The following is a 19,752-nucleotide window of genomic DNA, read 5'->3' as shown; positions in this document are numbered from 1 at the left end:
GAAGGACTTAATTTATTTTGAATCTTATTTTATTATATTGAGCTTTTATTCTTATTTGCTGCTTCAACACTTTAGGTTTTCAGCGCTGAGAACAAATAAAGAACATGCTATTTTATGGAAAGCATGAATGTTTATGTTTTGCAGCTGACTCGATTCTCCAGCATCGTCTATCCCACACATCGTTTGGCTTTCTTCCACCTGATCTTTATTTACACCATTTGCCCGCTGACACCCCGCTGCAGCGGGAGCGTGCTCTGGTCTTGGCCTGGATCTTGCTGGTAGTGGGCACTGGCACCAGGTGGAGGGTTGGCTGCTGCCCCAGAGAAGAGTAGATGAGGGCAGATGGCACTGGTGTCTCTGCGAGCGTGTGTACTGGTTTAGACATCTTTGTGGGGACCAACAGTCACTTATGAGGACAAAGTGCCCGTCCCCACGAGTGTGAGACTCAAAATGTGGTTTTAGTGTCAGGGTTACAATTAGGTTATAGTTACTGTTAGGCATTCATTTTTCATGGTTAGGGTAAGTGGCAAGAGAAAGCATTATGTCAATGAGATGTCCTCACTAAAATATCAAAACAAGAATGTGTGTGTGTGTGTGTGTGCAGGCAGCAGGGGCCAGTTCTGATAATCTCCAGCCTATTATCAGGTCTCTCTCTCGGTCCCTCCGGTACATTTGGCGTCCATTCTCACAATATGCAACCTCTGGGATGAAGCCAGGAGAACAGGGTGGTGCAGTGTGTGTGTGTGTGTGTGTGTGTGTGTGCGCGTTCATGGTGGAAAACAGAGCAGTGTCAGAAACACAAAGCCCCGTGTGCACAGCTGTGGGACACTGACCTACAAACTCTGGAGTTCCAAAGATGTTTTTAAAATCGTTGCCAAAATCGATCTTGTGGGCGAGTCCGAAGTCGATGATCTTGATGCGCGGGTGAGGCACTGAGCGGTTCAGCAGCATGATGTTCTCCGGCTGCAGAGGAGCAAAGAAAACAGGATTCATCAGCCGAACCAGACGGGAACTAGACTTACTCACAGGCTGGACTTATAATTATTATTATTCATAATATAATAATTCCTGAATAATCAGGCCTGTCTCATCTTAAAGACTACCTGTTATCCAAACAGACGCTATGAGTATTTAACAGTAAATGGGAGGCGGAGCCTTCAGCTGTCAGGGGCTCTCTTATGGACTCAGCTCTACTTTCAGATCAGGCTTCAAACTGTCTTTGTTGAGCAAACATGTGCAGCTCTGGACTTCCTGTGATTTTCCATGATGCACACAACACTTCTCCTCCTTTCACTCCACATGTGTTTACATTCAACAGCTGCATGTCATCAACCTTTATCTCTCACACAGTTCAGGTTTTCTCTCTGCGGTTCCTCTGCAGCAGGTTGGTTGTCAGACAGTGCTGCTGACACCTGATCGTCTCTCTAATATCAACCTTTCAGGGAACTGTTATGAATCGACTGTAAAAATCAAACTGAACTGAAGCGATTAGACAGAGGAGGAGGTGACATTTCCATAAAGCACGTCCATCTGCCCGCCATGATTTCAATGAAAAACAGCTCAGACGTCCAGAAACAGAGCAGACGTGTGCAGGAAACACAGCGTGTCCTGTGTGTGCAAATAGAGGAGGAGGCAGGAGCACACAGGAAGAGTCTGGCAGGAAGCAGGCTCATCAGGGATGGAAATCCCATGCAAATCATGAGTGGAAACCTCTCGAGGAAGTGGGAGAAAGGATAGAAAGCCAAAGACGAGCTTTAGATGAGTCCGCGTTCCCTTCAGGTCTCGTCCTTTCAGCACGATTACGAGCCTGGGATTCAGTGCGGGGAGGAACAGATTGGCTGTGGGCAGCGCTGACAACAGCTCGCCCGCTCTGTTCTCTGCTCCACCAGCAGCGATGTTTATGCTCATGTTTATGCTGGAGTGAAGGAAGATGATCCAATGTGGGTTACAAGCTGTTCCAGGTCTCCGTCTGCATCGTGTGGACACCTTAAACCAGGAGCAAAGTGGAAACTGCGACAAGGCGGCGAACGCAAACACAGATACACGATCGGTAAACAGAGACAGAGCCGAGTTTTCATTTCATATACTTTCCAGTAAAAGAGCAGGTGACTCTAAATGATTACACGCACTGAGTTCACAGGTCACGTTACTGTCTCTAACAGCTGATTGGAAAAGAAAACTTTTGCATTTGCTTATAAAAGCAGCGTAAACAGCCTCCAACTAAAACTCACAAAACATCTTATAAAGCGTCATATGACCAGAACACGGGTGGAAATATAAAAGACGCCTGACTTTAGTGGGATCAGTAAGTAAAGTATATTAAATGAAGCCGAGCAGTGAATAACGGCGGCTAATGCGCGGAGCGGAGGCTGCGTGCTCGGTAAAAGCTCCGGCATCGATCACGAGCGGCTGAGCTCAGAGGTTATCATTATCTGCAGGCCTGAGGCCAGCGTGTCCCAAACTGTGATGTACGAGGACACCAGGACGCCGCGCAAGTGGAAAACTGATCAATGATAATGACGAGACACAAACAAAGAACACTCACAACCAGAAACACTGGAGCTCGTCCAGCAGGGAGGAAACATAATGTGCTGCGCTGTGCCGAGTGCTTCCTGACCTCTGCTCGTCCCTCTGGAAAACTGTCCACTAACAACAGAGACCTTAAACAACAGATTAGTCATGACTATGAGCCCGGAGACACAGAGAGAAACCAGAGTGGTCAGAAAGATGCCACGTTATCAGCGCTCCAGTCAGCTGACGGTCAGGAGCAGGACACTCCCAGGGTTTCACTGAGACAGAAAACCGTGACAAACGTTTGGTTCTCATGTTTAAGGACGTTAATGAGACGAATCCCTGGAAAACCGAGACAAACTATTGAACATCACACAGCCAGTTAGTTAGCATGTAAGAAGTGCATTTGAAAGGCGCGCTCACTCAGACACGTTTGTGTCCTCTGAGATCGTCTGAACTCACACAGCTCAGATATTTTAAACATCATTGTATTTCACATAGCAAAGTTTTTCAGGGCTCCAGTTTGGTTTTTATATGTGCACAGTTAATTAAATATTAATGATGGTTTCAGTCGTTTTATCCCAACTAAACATGAACGGATCCGTTTTCATCGTCAATTTTCTCTTTACGTTTGAACATTTGGCAAATCTCCTAGGAGACACGGACAGACTCAGAATGATTCGATTAATCGATTCGTTGTTTTTAGATCTTTTTCATTGTGAGTGCACAACATCCTCAGCCCTGCGTGTTATTAATGTGAGCCACTGAACTAACACAGCTTTTATTTTATCTTTTTTATCAGTGGGTACAGCACACACACACACACACACACACACACACACACACACACACACTTTGTTTTCATATCTTTGTGGGGACACCTCATTGACATCATGCTTTCCCTAGCTGCTTACCCAGACCATAGCCCAACTGTAACCCTGACACTAAAGCCACATTTTGACTCTCTTCGAACTCGTGGGGACGCACTTGTCCCCAAACGGGCTGTTGGACCCCACAAGTATACTTCAGATTTTTGGTCCCCACAAAGATATGTAAACACACACAAATGCGCACACACGCACGCACGGCGGACTCGGTTCAGCTGCAGATGTACCTTGAGGTCGAAGTGAGCGATCCGCTTGGAGTGCAGGTAGTGGACTCCATCCAGGATCTGCTTGAGGAACTGCGTGGCCTCCTCCTCGCTCAGGGACTCCTTCTCTGCCAGGAAGTCGAAGAGCTCGCCTCCGGCCACCCTGGGCGAGGTGAAAGAAGGACGGGGAGGGGGGAGAGGGAGAAAGTGAGATCTCTGAGATCAAAGCCAGCAACAAATCCCAGATTAACACAGCTCAGCTGATGTAATCTAATCATCCTGATGCTTTAGCAGCCGACCAATTTACACATCCAGAGGAGCGCTGTCTGCACAAAACCGCTTTAAGTCAATGAAACCCTTCAATGAAAACGACCTGTTGGGTTATTTAACAACGGTGCACCATTTCCTGTCTGCATTTCAATAAACAGCTGCAAATGTTCAAGTTCAAACACGAACTTGAAGGAAGAAATAACACCGGCCAGTGCTGCAATTACACTCTTTAAATAAATAAATAAGACTCTGCAGCTTCTCTCACCAACCTCCTAAAAACCCGGCTGACTTTACTTCATATGAGCTCATCGAACACAATGAAGCTGAGATTCAAAACGTCTTACATATTTTATTCTTCACAGTGAGGAAGAGCAAAGAGAGACGTGAGGATAAAACAGAGGAAAGCTCTGAACAGAGACGGGGAACGGAGAGGACGGAGGTTCGTCTCCGTCACGGTGAGATAAAACTAGCAGCAGTAAAGAGAGTGTGTGTGTGTGCCTGTTTAGACATCTCCGTGGGGCCCACATATTGCTACTATACTTGTGAGGGCCAACAGTCACATCCTCACGTTTTAGTCTCAGGGTTACAATTAGGTTATGGTTAGGGTTAACATTTATTTTTGATGGTTATAGTAAGCAGCTAGGGGGAAACATGTCAATGACATGTCCTCACTAAGATATGAAAACGAGTGGGGGTGCGGGTAAGTCTAATTCCAGTTCCTCACATTTATTCACTGCAAGGTAGGAAAAGCACAACAAAGCTGTACTTTCTCAGGAAGCTGCGTCAGGCCCAACGACCACAGAGACTGCTCGTGAACTTCTACCGCTCCACCATCGAGAGCCTTCTGACCTACTGCTGCACACTCAGGTTCGACTGCTGCACCGTGGAGGACAAGAGGAAACTGCAGCGGGTGGTGAAGGCAGCAGAGGCACCTCACTAACCCCCCTCAGAGACATTTACACCGGCAGACTTCATCATCAAAGACCCCTCACACCCTGCACACTCACTTTTCCTTCCCTCTGGTAAACGTTACAGCTCCATCAGGTCGAAGACAAACAGACTCAGACGTTTTTACCCACAGGCTGTCAGACACGCCCTACCTCCACCCTGATTGGAGGATAACTGCACTGCCAACACTCACGTCACACTTCATTTATAAACTGCATGTTTATTTATACTTTAATGGAACCAACATCCCTCCCACTTTAAACTGTACTTATTATTTATTATAGTAGCTACTGCACCTCATTGTTCTTGTAACAGTGACAATAAAGATTCTACTTTCTATTCTTTTCTATTGATTGTTAGAAACACATTTACTTTGATAAGTTGTGTTTACTTTGCTGTGGAAAAATAAAATGACCACAGTTAATGTTTCCCATATTTATCCTGAAATAGAAACACACACACACACACACACACAGACACACACCCACCCCCATTCGAGGGGGAACACCAGACCAGCTGCACAGCTCCGCCCACTCTTTACCTCATCATCTGCTTCAGTGGTTCACAGGACGCACACACACACACACACACACGCACACGCACACACACACACACGCACACACGCACACACACACACACACACGCACACACACACACACACGCACACACACACACACACACACACACACACACACACACACACACACACACACAGCAGCTCTGTCACTTCCCTGCAGCTCGTAGCTGTGCGTCATTATCGTGGCTGTATTTACCACGACGGCAACGCAAAGACACAAAAGGGCCCGAAATCAACAAAACACGACATCTTGTCTCTTCGATTTCGCCGCACGCTCGAGAGCCGACTTTGACTATAAACACCAAACTGTACCGACATCAGCTGTTTCCATTTCACATGCAGCGTCTGCACAAACAGGCGACTCCTGTGAAATAAAAACTGGCACCGGGACATCAATACACTTCAACAATATGTCACCATCACTGAACACGATTGTGCGCCGCGTCTGACGTCTGCACAGTCTCAGCGCTTCGTCTGAAAGTGTCGCTTTACTGTGACGTACATCAGGAGGAAGGTGAATATCCGCGGGCTGCTGAAACGCTTTAAAGACAGTGGGTATGCAAATAGCGTGAGGCGAAACGTGTCGCGACTTTAAAGCCTTCTAATAATCATGGAGTTGTGTTAAAACCCATTTTTGAAGCTGAAAAATGAAGCGAACGCCTTTAAAATCTGCCTGCATTAAAAATCACGCCTGGGACAGAGGAGGTGTTGGGTCTCTGTGGACAGCTCCTCCCACGTCATTAAACCGCGGCTCCTGCTGGCTGTTTAACGGGCTCTGTGCCTGACGTTACGACTGTGTGGTGCTAACCATCCAGAAAGTGGGTGGTGTCACCGTGGCTTCATCAGTCTTTCATATCGCCTGTGGTTCTGACCCATAACAGATCAGAGGTTCGTTCCAAGTACAGAAAAAAACATCGAAATCACACGTTACCAGATCCAGAACGCAGCCACACCTGTCAGCAGCGTTTACCTCAGACATCAAACCAGCCAATCCAGGAGCTTCGAGCTCTTGTGTAACATTTAAGCATTTAAAGCCTTTAAAACAAACTTCCTGGTTCATATTTGATCCTCTATCAGCAGCAGCTGAACACCGACAGACGTCTCGTCACCATCAGCAGATCAAAGTGCGTCGTGAAAACGAGACGGATCGAAGACTTCAGGGAAACTCGAGTGTTTTCTGCTGAAATATTTGGCTTGTATGTGAACTCTATACTCTCACAACCATCAGCACCTCCATCACTTATGGAGGCACTGGTGTGGCTTCTGTGGGAGCCTGGTGTGTTTCTCCTCTGAACTCTCACACGTTCGAGCTGCGACACCCAACAGAGGAAGCTCGAGGACAGAAACGTCTCCTGCTTCACTCACTCGTTAATAACGCCCACAGATAACCGACCTCCACTTCCTCTGAAAGACTCACAACATCTGCACTTCAACAACACAAAGAAAAAAGCATGAATTTTCCATATTTGTCCTTCATGAGGTTCACTACGTCATTACGTAGTGAAAATAAAGTGAGCAGTGAACATGTGGGATACTGTGTGTGATGGAGGCAGAGGATAGATGGATGGAGCAGAGGTGGAGGTCTTTAGAATGACCCGAAGGTGGCTCAGCTGACACGCGTCCCTGACAGGTGAGAACCTCCCGAAACACGACGTGTCTGAGGAGGGAGACTCTCAGACCGTCCACTTACAAAGTGCCTCCGACAGTCTTACAGGTTTAAAGACGCGACTTCTTATAAACTTCTTATAAACTTATGAGCTTAGATTTAAAAAGGCCTCAGAGAGGAGATAAACGGCTACTTAGGGTGGAGAATTTGAACATGAACCGAGGCGTCACTATTTTTAAGCCCATGAATGTTCTCAGTAAACTGATTATATGCTAATGAGAGTTTTCCCCTGATTTTACTGCTGAACCTGTAATTTCACAGCCCATGAACAGAGTCCAATCAGGAGCAGAGAGGCTTTGTTTCCTGCTTTGGGAACGAGGAAACATGAAAACTGGAAAACAACAGCCAACCTCATTCTGCTGTTATTAACATGTTCTAACATCTTTAACAGCCTAAAGAACATAAACAACAGAGATACACGACATGGAAAAGAGATTATTTGTTGCCATAGTTACGCGGTCTGCCCGCTCACTATCGGCGTGGAGACGAGGTCGCGGCGAACCACAACAAACACGGTGCCATTATTTCAGACGCGATCAGCGGACAGGAATGCCGTCGGGCGACTATCTGCAGCGCGGCGACCTTATTGTTGAGGCGCAGAGTAATGGTGAATAATGGTGCATAGTTGGAATACAAACACTGCTGATGTTTGAAGTAAGCGTGTAAAACTGGTTTAACTGGTGGGAAACAGTTACCGTCACGGTTTTTATCAGCCGTCTGTTTGAAGACAAACCGGCTCCTGCAGGACGTTTATCAGAGGAGAGGAGGAGCCAGTCTGTGTCTCCTCCACAAGACAGACTCTCACCGATTCTGGTCGACCGTTTGGCTTTTTTTAAATGCTTTAAACATCTGATGAATGAATCCCTCTGATCTGCTCTTCACGTGTTTCACGTGTTCTGATTTGAACCTTTATGACGCAGAATCTTCTTTATTTTTTTACTTTGTTGATGTTTTTGGACCTTTTGTGGTTTTAAATGTATTTTACACATGTTTTTGACAAACAGAAGACAAACTCACAGCTCCAGGATCAGGATGACCTCCGCCTTGTTTTCAAAGACTTCGTGCAGCGCGATGACGTTCGGGTGCTGGATCTCTTTCAGGATGTTCACCTCGCGCTCGATGTCCTCCCGCGTCACCCCTCGTCGGCTCGACTTGCTGCGCCGCTTCTTGATGAATTTGGCGGCGAACTCCACACCTGTAGTCCTGTGTCTGCATCTTCTGACCACAGCAAACTGACCGCTGCAGACGGGAGGGAACACAGAGAGCGCTCAGCAAACACCACAACAGCTTATTTCAGACAGAGGATGAAGTCTGAGACAGGTGATAGACAGAAGGATTATTCTGAACTGTGAACACAAAGCTGCTGTAGCAGAGACCTAAGATAGAGCATATGGAGCTACATGATGACTGCAGCTGAAAGGGCAGAGAAATCATTCAGAACAAACCTGAGAAAATGAAAAATACATAAAGATGTGTAGCAGCGAGCTGAAAGGAACCTCGGCTGCTCAGCGACCTTAAAAACAGACTTCAGGCTGCATATATGCATCACTGTCAATATGGTAAACACAGACATCTGAGCCAAAGGGAGTGGGAGGGACTATGAGAAGCAAACTGGTGATCAGGAACAGCTTTAATTAATAAGTGCTGGATGAATCACGGCTGAAGCTGAAATAGCAACGCAGGAATAAAGACAGCAGCGTGCACGCTCACACTCACGTCAGTGCAACACGACAACCTGCACGGGTGCAGTCGGGTTATTTCTCGTGGCCTTGGTCTCTGATGCAGAACGCTCCCACATCTTTAATAAAAGACTTGTGCACAGAGTGCAGAGGCACACCTCCCTCCACCTTCAGCAGCCCCTCGTAATCAGTTCAGGAACAGTGTGCAAAAAGCAGCACAGCTCTCAGCGTCAGCACCTCGTCCACAGAGCCGACAAACATCCAGACTTTAAACTCTTACTCTGAAACCAGACGTGCACTTCAACAATAATGAGCTGCGTGTCCTCGTTGGCACGTCCGGCACAGATACTCTATGCAGTGTATCCAACCTGGGCCGATGAAAATGAGAAGATCTGTATGTTTTTTACCCATCACACATTAGAGGCGTGTGGTTGTTGTTCTATTATGTGATAAACACACAGGCTGGGATCATTTGGGAACGTTTTAACTGCTCTTATGTAGAAAAAGCCCATAAACCGACTATAAATCCGCCCAGAAATGTTGATTTTTAAAAAGAAGAAAAGATTTCGATGATAAATCCGTGGACGGTCACGCTAACCTGGGCCCTGGACGAGGAGGCTGATCGGAGCATGCTCAGTGACGCTGAGCTTCACAGTCGGCTTGTTATCGAAACACTGATGATGCTTTACAAAGTGAGTGACATCACAACGACCTCACCGACCGCTGGTGTGTAACTTTGTCTCCTGACATCGTGTAGTCGCCACGTAACAGATAATAAGCAGATTGTCGCCTCTCCCACAGGATACAAACTCAAACTGAAGTTCCTCCGTCACCACATCTGCACAGATGTTTCCGCCCTTCAAGCCCGTCTTTATTATTTGCTGTTGACAGGCTGCAGCAAAGACAATGCTGCTGATCCCCGCACACGTTCCTGAAGGGCACACGTGAGCGCTTCGCCCAGATGTGGCGAGCCTGCGTGACATTTCGCTGTGACCATTATTGCATGTATCAACAACACAGAGGCTGTTATGGAAATCGCACCGTCGCGTTGCCACGCAGCGCTGTGGTTGATCAGACTGCTGACTCCTCTGCCACTCGACCAAAGCAGCGCCAGAAAAACCACTCGGGGAAGCAGGGACACTTGGCTGAGGGCTGTTCACGCCTCCTCACGGCCCCGGCAATCACGCAGCACTTAGTGTACCGAACACCCACGGAGGGAGGAAGAGTACAAGGGAGTAGGGGGTGAGAGAAAGAAGAGTGAGTGAAAATGAGAGAGCGCCACATTCTGCCTCTTTTTTTTATTTCCACAGCAAGATTTTCACACAGGCTTCCAACAGAGACGATGGCAAACGTCTCCTCGGCTCCGGCCAAAAAATGGGCAATAAAGTGAGAGTCATCCGACTCCCTGAGCCCTGCCGGCACAGAGTCGTCAGGAATCAGAGCAGTGATTCAGCTCTCTGCACATCCTCACTCCACAGTGTGACTGACCCAGTTCGTGTGAGACCGCCAGCTGCAGACGAGCTTGAAGGCAGCATCCGTGACCCCGATGTGACCCGTAACAGCCGCGGCTCTAAAGGGCCAATCGGCGGGGCCTGAAGCCAAGTGGGAAAATAATTGGAAAAACAACAAAACGCATTTGATTTTGGAAGTTTGCTGCCAACAAAAGACCCCATACCCCCTCCCTGTCTCTGTTCCACAAACACGAGCAGCAGCAGAGCGGCGCTGCTCCTCGTGCTGCCAGATTGCTGCTGCGCCGGCTGCATGCGGCTCGTGCAGCGTTCGGCATCGATCGGCTCGTTTGGTGGAGCTTCTCGCTCAGGAAGACTTCATCAAAGTTTAGATCCATTCAAAGAAAAGCACTGAACAAATATTCTTCACTATCAGTGAATTCAATCAATCCTGGTGATTCTGTGCAGTAAACGTGTTTTTAATCAAAGGCGAGCTCCATGCTGTCGCCCCGAGGAGGAAGATCCCACAAACCTCTTCTTCAAAGGAGGCCCGCTCAAAACAGGCAGCAGCATTCTCCACAGTTACAAAAATTAGACAATTAAACACAGGCAACAACAACACACACAAAATTCAATTCAATTAAAATGACAGCAATCTCACTGAAACAGTTGTGTGTTATGGAAACGGCCTCAAGGATCTTAGTTTGGATTTAAAGCATTTATAATGAAATGAACTCGTTTCCCAGTCGTTCTGCAGCCAAACACACAAAAACTCTTCTACCGAGTTCAGTTTGTGCAAATAAACAGAAAGCAAGAGAAACACGAGCAGCACGTTTCACTGCGAGCAGGCAACATGTGCAGGAGGGCAGCAATCCCAGCACTGCCTTATATATAAAACTGTGTAAATGAGAGCTCCTCTGATTGGCCAAAGCGAGCCGTCCACCTGACGGTGTAACTCACAGGGTCAGTCAGGGCAGAAGGCATCAACCGCTCCAAGACATCGAGCAGAAGCATTCGTGTCTCCATCATCCAGAAATGTTGCAGCAACAAGTTGCTTCTTTGTATCAAAAGAAACATCAGATATGACCGAGTTCAAAGCTCAATAATAATCCGTCAGCATGCACGGATCCATGTTTGGATCAGTCACTGGTGAATGATTATTTCTGATAAATATGAATCATGTGAGGCTGAATTCATCTCAGTGTTGTGCTCTGTGACAGATTCACGTCTCTTCTGTTTACCACAGTGAAACAAACCAGTGGACAAAGATTTCCTCAGAAACTGAACTGCACGCTTAAGAAGAGCGAACCGTCCTGTGACTGAAGAGGAAGAGAGAGCCGAGGACGAAGGCTTTCTCATGCTAGTACCACTCCCACTCCCACTCAGCCTGACCTCACCCTGTTGTTGCTTCCACCTCTGTGACTGAGGCCTCGGCGCAGAAAGAAAGACATCAGGATGTGATCGCGTTCATATGGAAGTCAAGTGTTTCACACTGTAATAAGCGTCCGTGCACACACAGCTCCGGTCACCTGTCACGCACACGTGCACGTGCACGGCTGGAACAGCAGCAGCCGTCGGAACGTCTTCCTCAGACGTCTCGCCGCCGCCGGCTCGTGCAGCGGAAACGTGGAATCTGTGAAGTCGCGGGACCTGCTGCGAAAATCTCGTCGGGGATGAGAAGGAAAACACGGCTGACTTCCTGTTCCTGATTAAACACCATCTGTGCAGTTCTCGAGACTTTCTGTGACTCCTCAGAAATGAATATTAATTATTCATTTTCACTTCTCTGCTGAAAGTACGACAGGAAACGTGGCGCTGCGTCTGCATGAGGACCATCATCATGCTGTTTAAGAGAAGCACAAAGGGAAACAACTCCACACACAAACCAGCAGCACACTGGAAACTTCTCCACACAATAGAAAACACTTCAAAATATTCTGTGTGACATTTTGGAAGTGCTCTCATCCTGCCTGACAGGCCTCGCATCAAACAGCACACGAGGAGCACTGCTGAGTGTTACTGACGAGGCGCCGGCTACACCCATCATCAAACACACAGACTGTACACAAAAGACGGACGCTGCGACCATATTTAGGACTAAATGAGCCGCTAAGGCGAGAAGCTTCACCCAAGAACTGTGCAGATCCAACACAGACGCACATCAACTCATTTCTACGTCATACATGAATAAAATGTTCACGTTTCTCTCAGTAAACCTGAAGCACAAACTTTTAAATGCTACATTTACAAAAACACAAAGTGGCGAGAGAGAGAATAAAGTCCACGCAACGAGACGACCTGCTGCGATTTCCTGCCAGGAGACACGAGCAGAGGCGCGTCTGCATTCAGCAGCCATGACCCTTAAAGCAGGGGTGGGGAACCCCAGGCCTCGAGGGCCGGTGTCCTGCAGGTTTTAGAGCTCACCCTGGGTCAGCACGCCTGAATCAGATGATTTGTTCGTTCCCAGTCCTCTGAAGAACTACAAGACATGTTGAGGAGGTCATTTAACATTTAAATCAACTGTGTTGATCGAGGACACGTCTCAAACCTGCAGGACACCGGCCCTCGAGGCTCAGTGGGGACTAACTCTCCTTTACAGTGCGCCTCTAGAGGCCACCAGAGGAACTGCAGTTTCCCTCAGTGGTTGCCATCTGAGCGAATATGAATATTTCTGAGCTTCGTGATACTGCATCAGCAAGAAACTGATATTTATTAATACTCACACACAAAGTAGCACCTTAAGCATAAAAGCTATCTGCAGGGTGTCGGGTTGCGCACCAACAAAGAGCTGCGGTGCGATCTAACAGCAGCTCTGCAGGATTGCTTCATGATGGGAGGGAGCCGAGCTGCAGGCGTATCTCCTCCCAGGTTGGGTAACACGCGGGGCAGACGCAGACTCAGGGAAGCACTGCAATTATAGATGTAGCAACGATAATCATGTGACAGTCCTTAAAGAACAAAGAGCACGAGCAGGCACCAAACTCAGGTATGCACGAGGAGTTTCCTCCACAACCACAAACTATCCTCAGGCTCGAAGTTTTCTTCCACTCGCTCCTCACAAAGTAACACAACAACAAGAGCGACGTAAGCTCGTTAGCATCAGCGTGTCTGCACTCCACACATGAATAAATTGTTGCACATGGCAATTAAACTTTCTACGAGGGGGAATTTCATTTGAATACATGAATTATTACTTCATAATTAATTTAAGGAAGCATGAGCGTGCTCTTTTAGCACACAGAGTAAACTGGTCTATGCTGCCATCAAAGGAGAAACTGAACATGTGCACAGTCACAGGGCAACGGCTGTGCTTATAACCTGGAGTCAGAAAGTACTACGACTGCAGGAACTTCCTAAATTAAATCCTAACTAATGAAAGTGTTCACGCTCTCCTGTTTCTGTGCACTTCCTCTGATGTTTCCTCTTTTGTCCTAAAGTGACAAAATTATGTAAGAGCTCGTTGAAACTCTCCTGTGGACACGTGAAAGTTTGCATCACATCTGTCTGCAAGCTAAGTGGAAATGACAGCGTGGCTAAAAAGGAGCACGAGGTAAACACCGACAGCTCGCCTGTGGGAATTAAACCCAAACTCTAACTTGTGTGTTTTTCCGCAGCTCTCCCCGTGTATGAAAGCGAGCCCACCCTTTGTTAACAACACCAGCTGCACACACACACAGACGAGGGGAAAATGGCAGCGGTTCAACTGAACCGTCTTCCCCTGGTGAGGAAAAGCAAACAAACAGGCTTTCCCTGCTAGACTCTGTGTTTAACCCGGAGCTACTTTAACGGAGGTCAAAGTGGCGGCTCCCTGCTGCATGATGACAGAGCCCTCGTGTTTACGTTGCTAGCAGAGCCTGGCAGAGTGAGGAAATCCTTCTCATCCTCCAGAGACGTGCAGGGAGAGCGCCGACTTGCACGGATGTTGCTGAGCACAGAGACGGGGCAGAAGTAACGAGCAGAGGAAAAACCCTTCCTGGGAATCGCTGACAAACACAGGCAGGTTTTCAAGAGCACCTCTCCCCCCCGGCTCTCTGATAGTCTGCAGGATCAGATTGCTGAGCTCCCTTTGTTGTGCTTGAAGCACAGACAGGGCTTCCCACTTTTGGCCTACTTGTTTCACCAAAGCAGCTGGAAGGGAGGGGATGACGGAGAGGAGCTGGTCGGGAAAGTCGACAACAACTTTGTTTGTGTCTGTCGGAGCTGCCCGGGAGCTCTTTGCATTACTCAACACTGCAGGAGGTTATCTGTGCTTAGATACGCAGCGTAGCTTTAGGTTGATGCAGCAGGTCAGAGTGACAGGACTATCCCACCCAGGTTCACTACACGCAGTCACGCCTGTGGAACGTACACACGTGGACGATGAACAAGTAACCGAACCTGCGTCTTACACAGAGCTCAGTCTGTGAAGAGCATCGGTCCAGCCGAGGGAACAAAGACAATTTCATTTTGTGTCTGCGGCCTCTCAGCTCCTCCAATAACGTGCTCATTTACCGAGCGCGCGTCACATACAGGAAGTCTCTCCTGCCTCATGCTACAGCACCGCCGTTTATCTGGTTACAGTTTTACTCATTAAGCTCTTTGCTTGCTCTGTTCGCTTCACTGAACTGTTGTTGTTTGTCATGCTGTCTTTATTTCCTATTTTCTCAGAGCTTGCATCGAGTCTTTTGGCTGCTGCGACATCATTTTTCCAGCTTTCATATAACAATTTTTCCCAGTGGCGTTAATAATTACAGCCAACCTGTTACAGCAGCTCTTATTACAGCTTTGCCACGTTACAGAAAGATGTATGAGGAAGCTGAAGAGCGCACAAACAAGCAGCCCTGAGCCGTGGGGGCTCGAGTCCTGAGCGCACACCCGCCGCCGGCGCGATGTTGGATCGGCGCGACCTCGATGCTTAGTTAGAGGTCGCTGCTCTTGTCGGGAATTCGGCCTTGTCATGGTGAGGCAGCGCCGGAATGAACAATGTTCAGTGGTAATGAGCAGCAGGAAGGCCTCGTACACACAAGTCGGTGAAGTGGGAGTGGGCAGGGAACGCGCTTCATGATAACAATGCAGCAGAGAGGAAGGGCGGCCGGTGCGTCTGGGTGAGAACACGCGGCCGCACATGTTTGCTACGTCGCTGTGTTTCGTCTCCTTCTGTTCTTATCTGTAATTGTTGTTACAGCGTGAACTCCCACGGGAACAACGGCCACGCCCGGGAGCAGAAGCAGCTGCCGCTCTTTACAGCACGATGTGCAAACGCACATGAAAGAAGGGAGAAGCTTAAAAGCTCTCAGCGCAGATCCACCCACCTCATGTTGGACCATGTGGGTCCAACATGAGGTCATAAAGCAGGTTTGGGTGTCGGTGACCAAACCAAACCTGCAGGTGCCGATGCAGCTGCACAGCTGCAGCTGCACAGCTGCAGCACTGCTGCTCCACAAACAGCTTGTCGTTGTAAGAACTGAAGCAGCGAGAGTCACAGAGACGGTCGGAGCTGCAGGACACTCAGCGAAGCAGCTGCTGGGAAGCTTTGGTAACATAAGGTGTCATCATCAGCGTTCAGCTGCTCGAGGAAAAGGAGAAACTACTCAGGACAGTAATGTTTAAGTACAGCCTGATGAAAACAGTTTATTAATTTAACGCCAACGTCGAGACGTCTGCATCAAACCAGAGGAGGAACTCAGCGACGGTTTAATGGAGCCAAAGCTGAGCAGTGACAGCGAGCTGCTACCACAGACTCACTGTGCTTTTCTTTATGGGCAGTTCAGTTACTTTCATGCCTCCGACTCTGAGGAAGTTCAGCTCTGACACTAATCAGTGAAGTTCTCTTTTACCAGTTAATCAAATATAAACACTTTTACTCGCTGTGAAGCAAAAACAAGGTTTAAGAAAGTGTTTCTGCTCATTTCATCACAGCTGCTCAGGTTAAAGCACCAGCAGCAGAGGAAGTACACGATGAAAGCTTCTGGGTTATTCCTGAGGTTCCTGCTGTTTTCACGAGTCCGAGAATCACGTCGGGATTTTGTCCGAATCTGAAGGAGATGGCCTCTACTCCAGATGCAATTCTCCTCCTGTTGGTGAAGCAGCTGCCACACGGGGCAACAACTCGCTAGCTGTGAATAGATGAACCTTTTACCAGCAGCTACTGTCAGGTCAGTGCAGGGAGAGTTAAGGACATGCAGGAATAAGAGGTAAATGCATCAGGAGAGAAAAGAGGGAAGTGAAGAAGGAATAAATCCTGGGAAGTCCCCCATGCAGCCGGAGCCTGGAGCACTTCAGCGTCACCTGATCCAGGCCTAACTATAAGCGTTTAACATATAAGGTCTTAAAAGCAGAGATGGCGTCTGTCTGCTGAGTCCAGACTGGATCAGAGTCCACTGGAGAGGAGAAGGACAGCTGAAGACTCATGCAGGCTTCAGTCTGAGTGACAACATGATATTATCCCAACATCGCTGTGCAAGAAGCTGCAGGATGACAATAAAAAGCTCTGAGTCTCTAATTATGAGGTCACTAACATGTGTTTGCATCTCCACAGGTTAATGTTCAGGTGTGGAAACTGATCTGTGACGATGTGATCAGCAGGTCAGAAACACACTGAGGCAGATCTGCATCAGCGCAGTTTTCTGATTGACACCGAACCTCAAATCACATGAACATTAAAACTACGCAGGCCTCACATAAACATGACAGGATTATTTTAGCAGCACAGGGTTGTGTTGGAAAGGAGCCTCCTCAGTGAGAACGAAGTGATAACAAGCTCACGGAAGTTCATGTTGTCAACGCAGGGTGTCTGGCACAGCTCGGGCTGACAGCAGCTGATGACACACACACACACACACACACACACACACACACGGAAAAGTCTGCGTTCTCTGCTGGACAGCTGACTGTAACACGATCCTGCTGGCTTTCTGTTCTCAGAGATGAGAACAAATCTCGGTGTTATCTTCATACATCTGCATCTTTACTCCACATCATCAGGCTTTGTCCAAGCAGACACTTGTGTTTGTGTGGATGCCATTAGGTTCTGCAGAATAACCCGATGTGTAAGTGATTCCATGGCTGTCTAGGCTTGAAAAGGAAAGTAAGATGCTCAGCCTCCTAATCTTTGGCCCCAATCCAGCCATAATCCAGCCATAAATCACAGCCAGGCTTGTGGGAGCAGAATTCAACGTATAAAGACATTTTAAGCCCTCAGTATAAACATACAGGGTAAAATAAAAGCCCTTCCTGCAGCAGACCGTCTGCACTGTGCAACGTGTTAACGCATCCTTTCCCCTGCTGTTACAGCACAGCTGCTAACAGGCAATCATCCCAACCCACCACCTCATGCATCTCCACCAGCAGGCTGACCAGGTCACATTACTCAGCTGCTCTCCCCCCACACTGAACAGATCCCAGCTGTTTGGACTGCAGTCAGTTAAGGTGGCAATGCTCTGAAAAGCTGCTGATAGTGGGAGAAGCCCCCCCCAGAACCTGCAGGAGATGGGAACTGGTCCTCGATGCTGGGACTGAAGAACACCAACGGGCTGCTGCTGGTTCAGGATGGTGGAGTTGGACTCGGTCCACAGGATAAGAAACCAAAAGGCTGCTCTGCCTCCTCTCCCACCAACACTGCTCTGATAAACACTGAGAGTCTCGCTTCATTTGCCAAATAAATGATAGTTATAAGCAGCTTTTAATGCACAGACTGTGTTATTTAATCACTAACAACAGCACTGAACACAAGCTCAAACTAAGTGCGCATAAATAAACTCAAGCTTCAAAGATCACGTCTTCGTAACACAAACACAACGACGAGGTTTCTCTGAGACTTTAAACACAGAAGGACAAAGACCAGCGCGCTGTCCAACACTACACTGCACCTCTCCGTCACTACTGCGAGCCAGCTATTGATTGGCTCTGTGCACTACTACTGTGAAATCGGAGAGGGTGCTGAAAAGCTGAAAAGTGTTAAGCACAATGGCGGGCAGGCTGGAAGAGCTTCGAGAAGGCGCCCACGAGGCTTCTCTGTCACATGTGACGCGGGCGCACTCGGACCGACGGAGGACGACACATTCAGTAAGTGGGAAACAACGAGTGCGATCTCACCTCCCGCTCGCCGTCCTTCGCTGCAAACCCCACAGCAAACTTTGCTTTGTTGCTTTTTTCTCCATGTTGTTCATTTTTGTGCAGACTGCTCTGTTACGAGCAAGTCACAGCCTGAAGCCATCATCATCATCGTCCTTCATGAAACAGTAACTCAGACTTCAAATAGACGTAGTGTCTGTCTTTAGGCGTGCAGGCGTTACCAGCAGCTCTCGGCTTGCATCGTTTAAAAATGCAGCATCTTTCAGTTTAACGTCTTCTGGATTTCGAGCTGATGTGTTGGTGTGCTGAACAGACTAACAGCTGAAAACGCTGCTTTTCTTTAAACTGTGAACAGAGAGGGTTTGATGAGGAGCTTTTACTGTGTTCTAATGTAACTGGAAAAAACTCAAACACATCAGTGAGGCGGTGCGCTTCACATCGATCGCTGCAAACACCTGAGATCAAACGTCTCCTGTAAAGACGGTGAAACGAAACATCTGAGTTTAAACGGACGTCTGTCAGCCTTTACAAAGAAAACAGTCCCAGCATGAGTGAAAGTCACACTATTGCATGTGTGTGTGTTTCTCCTGCATTAGTAATAAACTACTGTAGGATATAATGTGATAAATAAGGACAAAGGTCTTCACGATCATCATGTATGAGCTTATTTAAATGAACCTCCCAAAGCTGTTTTGGGTGATTGTGCTCGTCTCAACTTCATCATCCACTGATGGAGGCGGATCACTGAAAGAGATCCGAGGCCATTAAACACAGGTCTACGTTTCAGGTTCGATAATGGAGGCGTCTAATAAAAGGGAGCCGCTGTAACCTGGCACGAGGCTCGCTGCCCGTCAGCTCTGTGACAAAGCGGCTTTTATGCTGCCCGATCATTGGCTGATGGGATCGTTCATCAGCGAGGCCTGCCAGGGAGAGATAAAGCGAGGCGTGCTCGTCAAACCCTGGATAGGTGCGTGACCTGCACACTTTATATTTAACCTGATCCATTACAGCGCCCGGCAGCAGTTAAGACTCAAGTGTTGCTCTGCAGGTCGCGTTCAGTCCAGCATCTACGGTGAGCAGAATAAACAGTTTTATAGTTGATGCGTCCGCCCCGCTCAGACAGGCTCCCCCTCCTCCTGATGTAGGACACCAGCGTCGTCCTGTCATCACCCTGCATGAAGGCTGTGGTCACATGAGCAGTCATGACAGGACATCAGACCCTGTGCTGCGAGTTAGTCTGAGCGCTCTGGGAGACGTGCTTTCATAGAAGTGCATGCCCTCTAATGTAGAATGGAACAGACTAGATTAGTATAGAATAGTAAAGAGTTTAAGATTCGTGTGAAACTGTTAATCACACGATTTGATAACAAAACATATTTTAAACGCAGGCCATGCACAAACCGTCAGATCGATCTGCTGCACCGGCAGCCTGGGCTTCCTGCAGCTAGCACCCACACGCCTGCACTGACTGTGGCTCCATGACAGTTTATGCCATCCACGTCCACGTCCAC

General features: G+C 48.0%; 2 protein-coding genes across 5 annotated transcripts in view; one reads left to right on the top strand and one right to left on the bottom strand.

Moving 5' to 3' along the window:
• The window catches only part of LOC309719139 (GTPase IMAP family member 8-like), a 286,835-nt gene that overhangs the window by 136,475 nt on the left and 130,608 nt on the right, over positions 1 to 19,752 (top strand). The gene's annotated exons all lie outside the window — the stretch shown is intronic.
• Positions 1 to 19,752, bottom strand: part of dapk1 (death-associated protein kinase 1) — a 61,960-nt gene that overhangs the window by 28,304 nt on the left and 13,904 nt on the right. The window contains exons 1-4 of one of the 4 annotated variants that reach the window (XM_082554995.1): positions 12,913 to 13,293; positions 8,080 to 8,301; positions 3,626 to 3,764; positions 834 to 963 (exon numbers count right to left, since the gene is read on the bottom strand). In XM_082554995.1, the coding sequence (XP_082411121.1) occupies positions 834 to 963; positions 3,626 to 3,764; positions 8,080 to 8,301; positions 12,913 to 12,935 (514 nt within the window). In that variant the 5' untranslated portion in view covers positions 12,936 to 13,293. Of the gene's footprint in view, positions 1 to 833; positions 964 to 3,625; positions 3,765 to 8,079; positions 8,302 to 11,729; positions 11,947 to 12,487; positions 12,550 to 12,912; positions 13,294 to 19,752 lie in introns of those variants that run through there. The other 3 variants (XM_082554994.1, XM_082554996.1, XM_082554993.1) reach the window with 3 other exon arrangements.

The sequence above is a fragment of the Aulonocara stuartgranti genome (genome assembly GCF_965226115.1).
Source record: "Aulonocara stuartgranti genome assembly, chromosome: 12".
NCBI classification, from domain to species: domain Eukaryota; kingdom Metazoa; phylum Chordata; class Actinopteri; order Cichliformes; family Cichlidae; genus Aulonocara; species Aulonocara stuartgranti.
The sequence above is the reverse complement of the archived record's forward strand: the minus strand, read 5'-3'. Positions and strand labels throughout refer to the sequence as shown.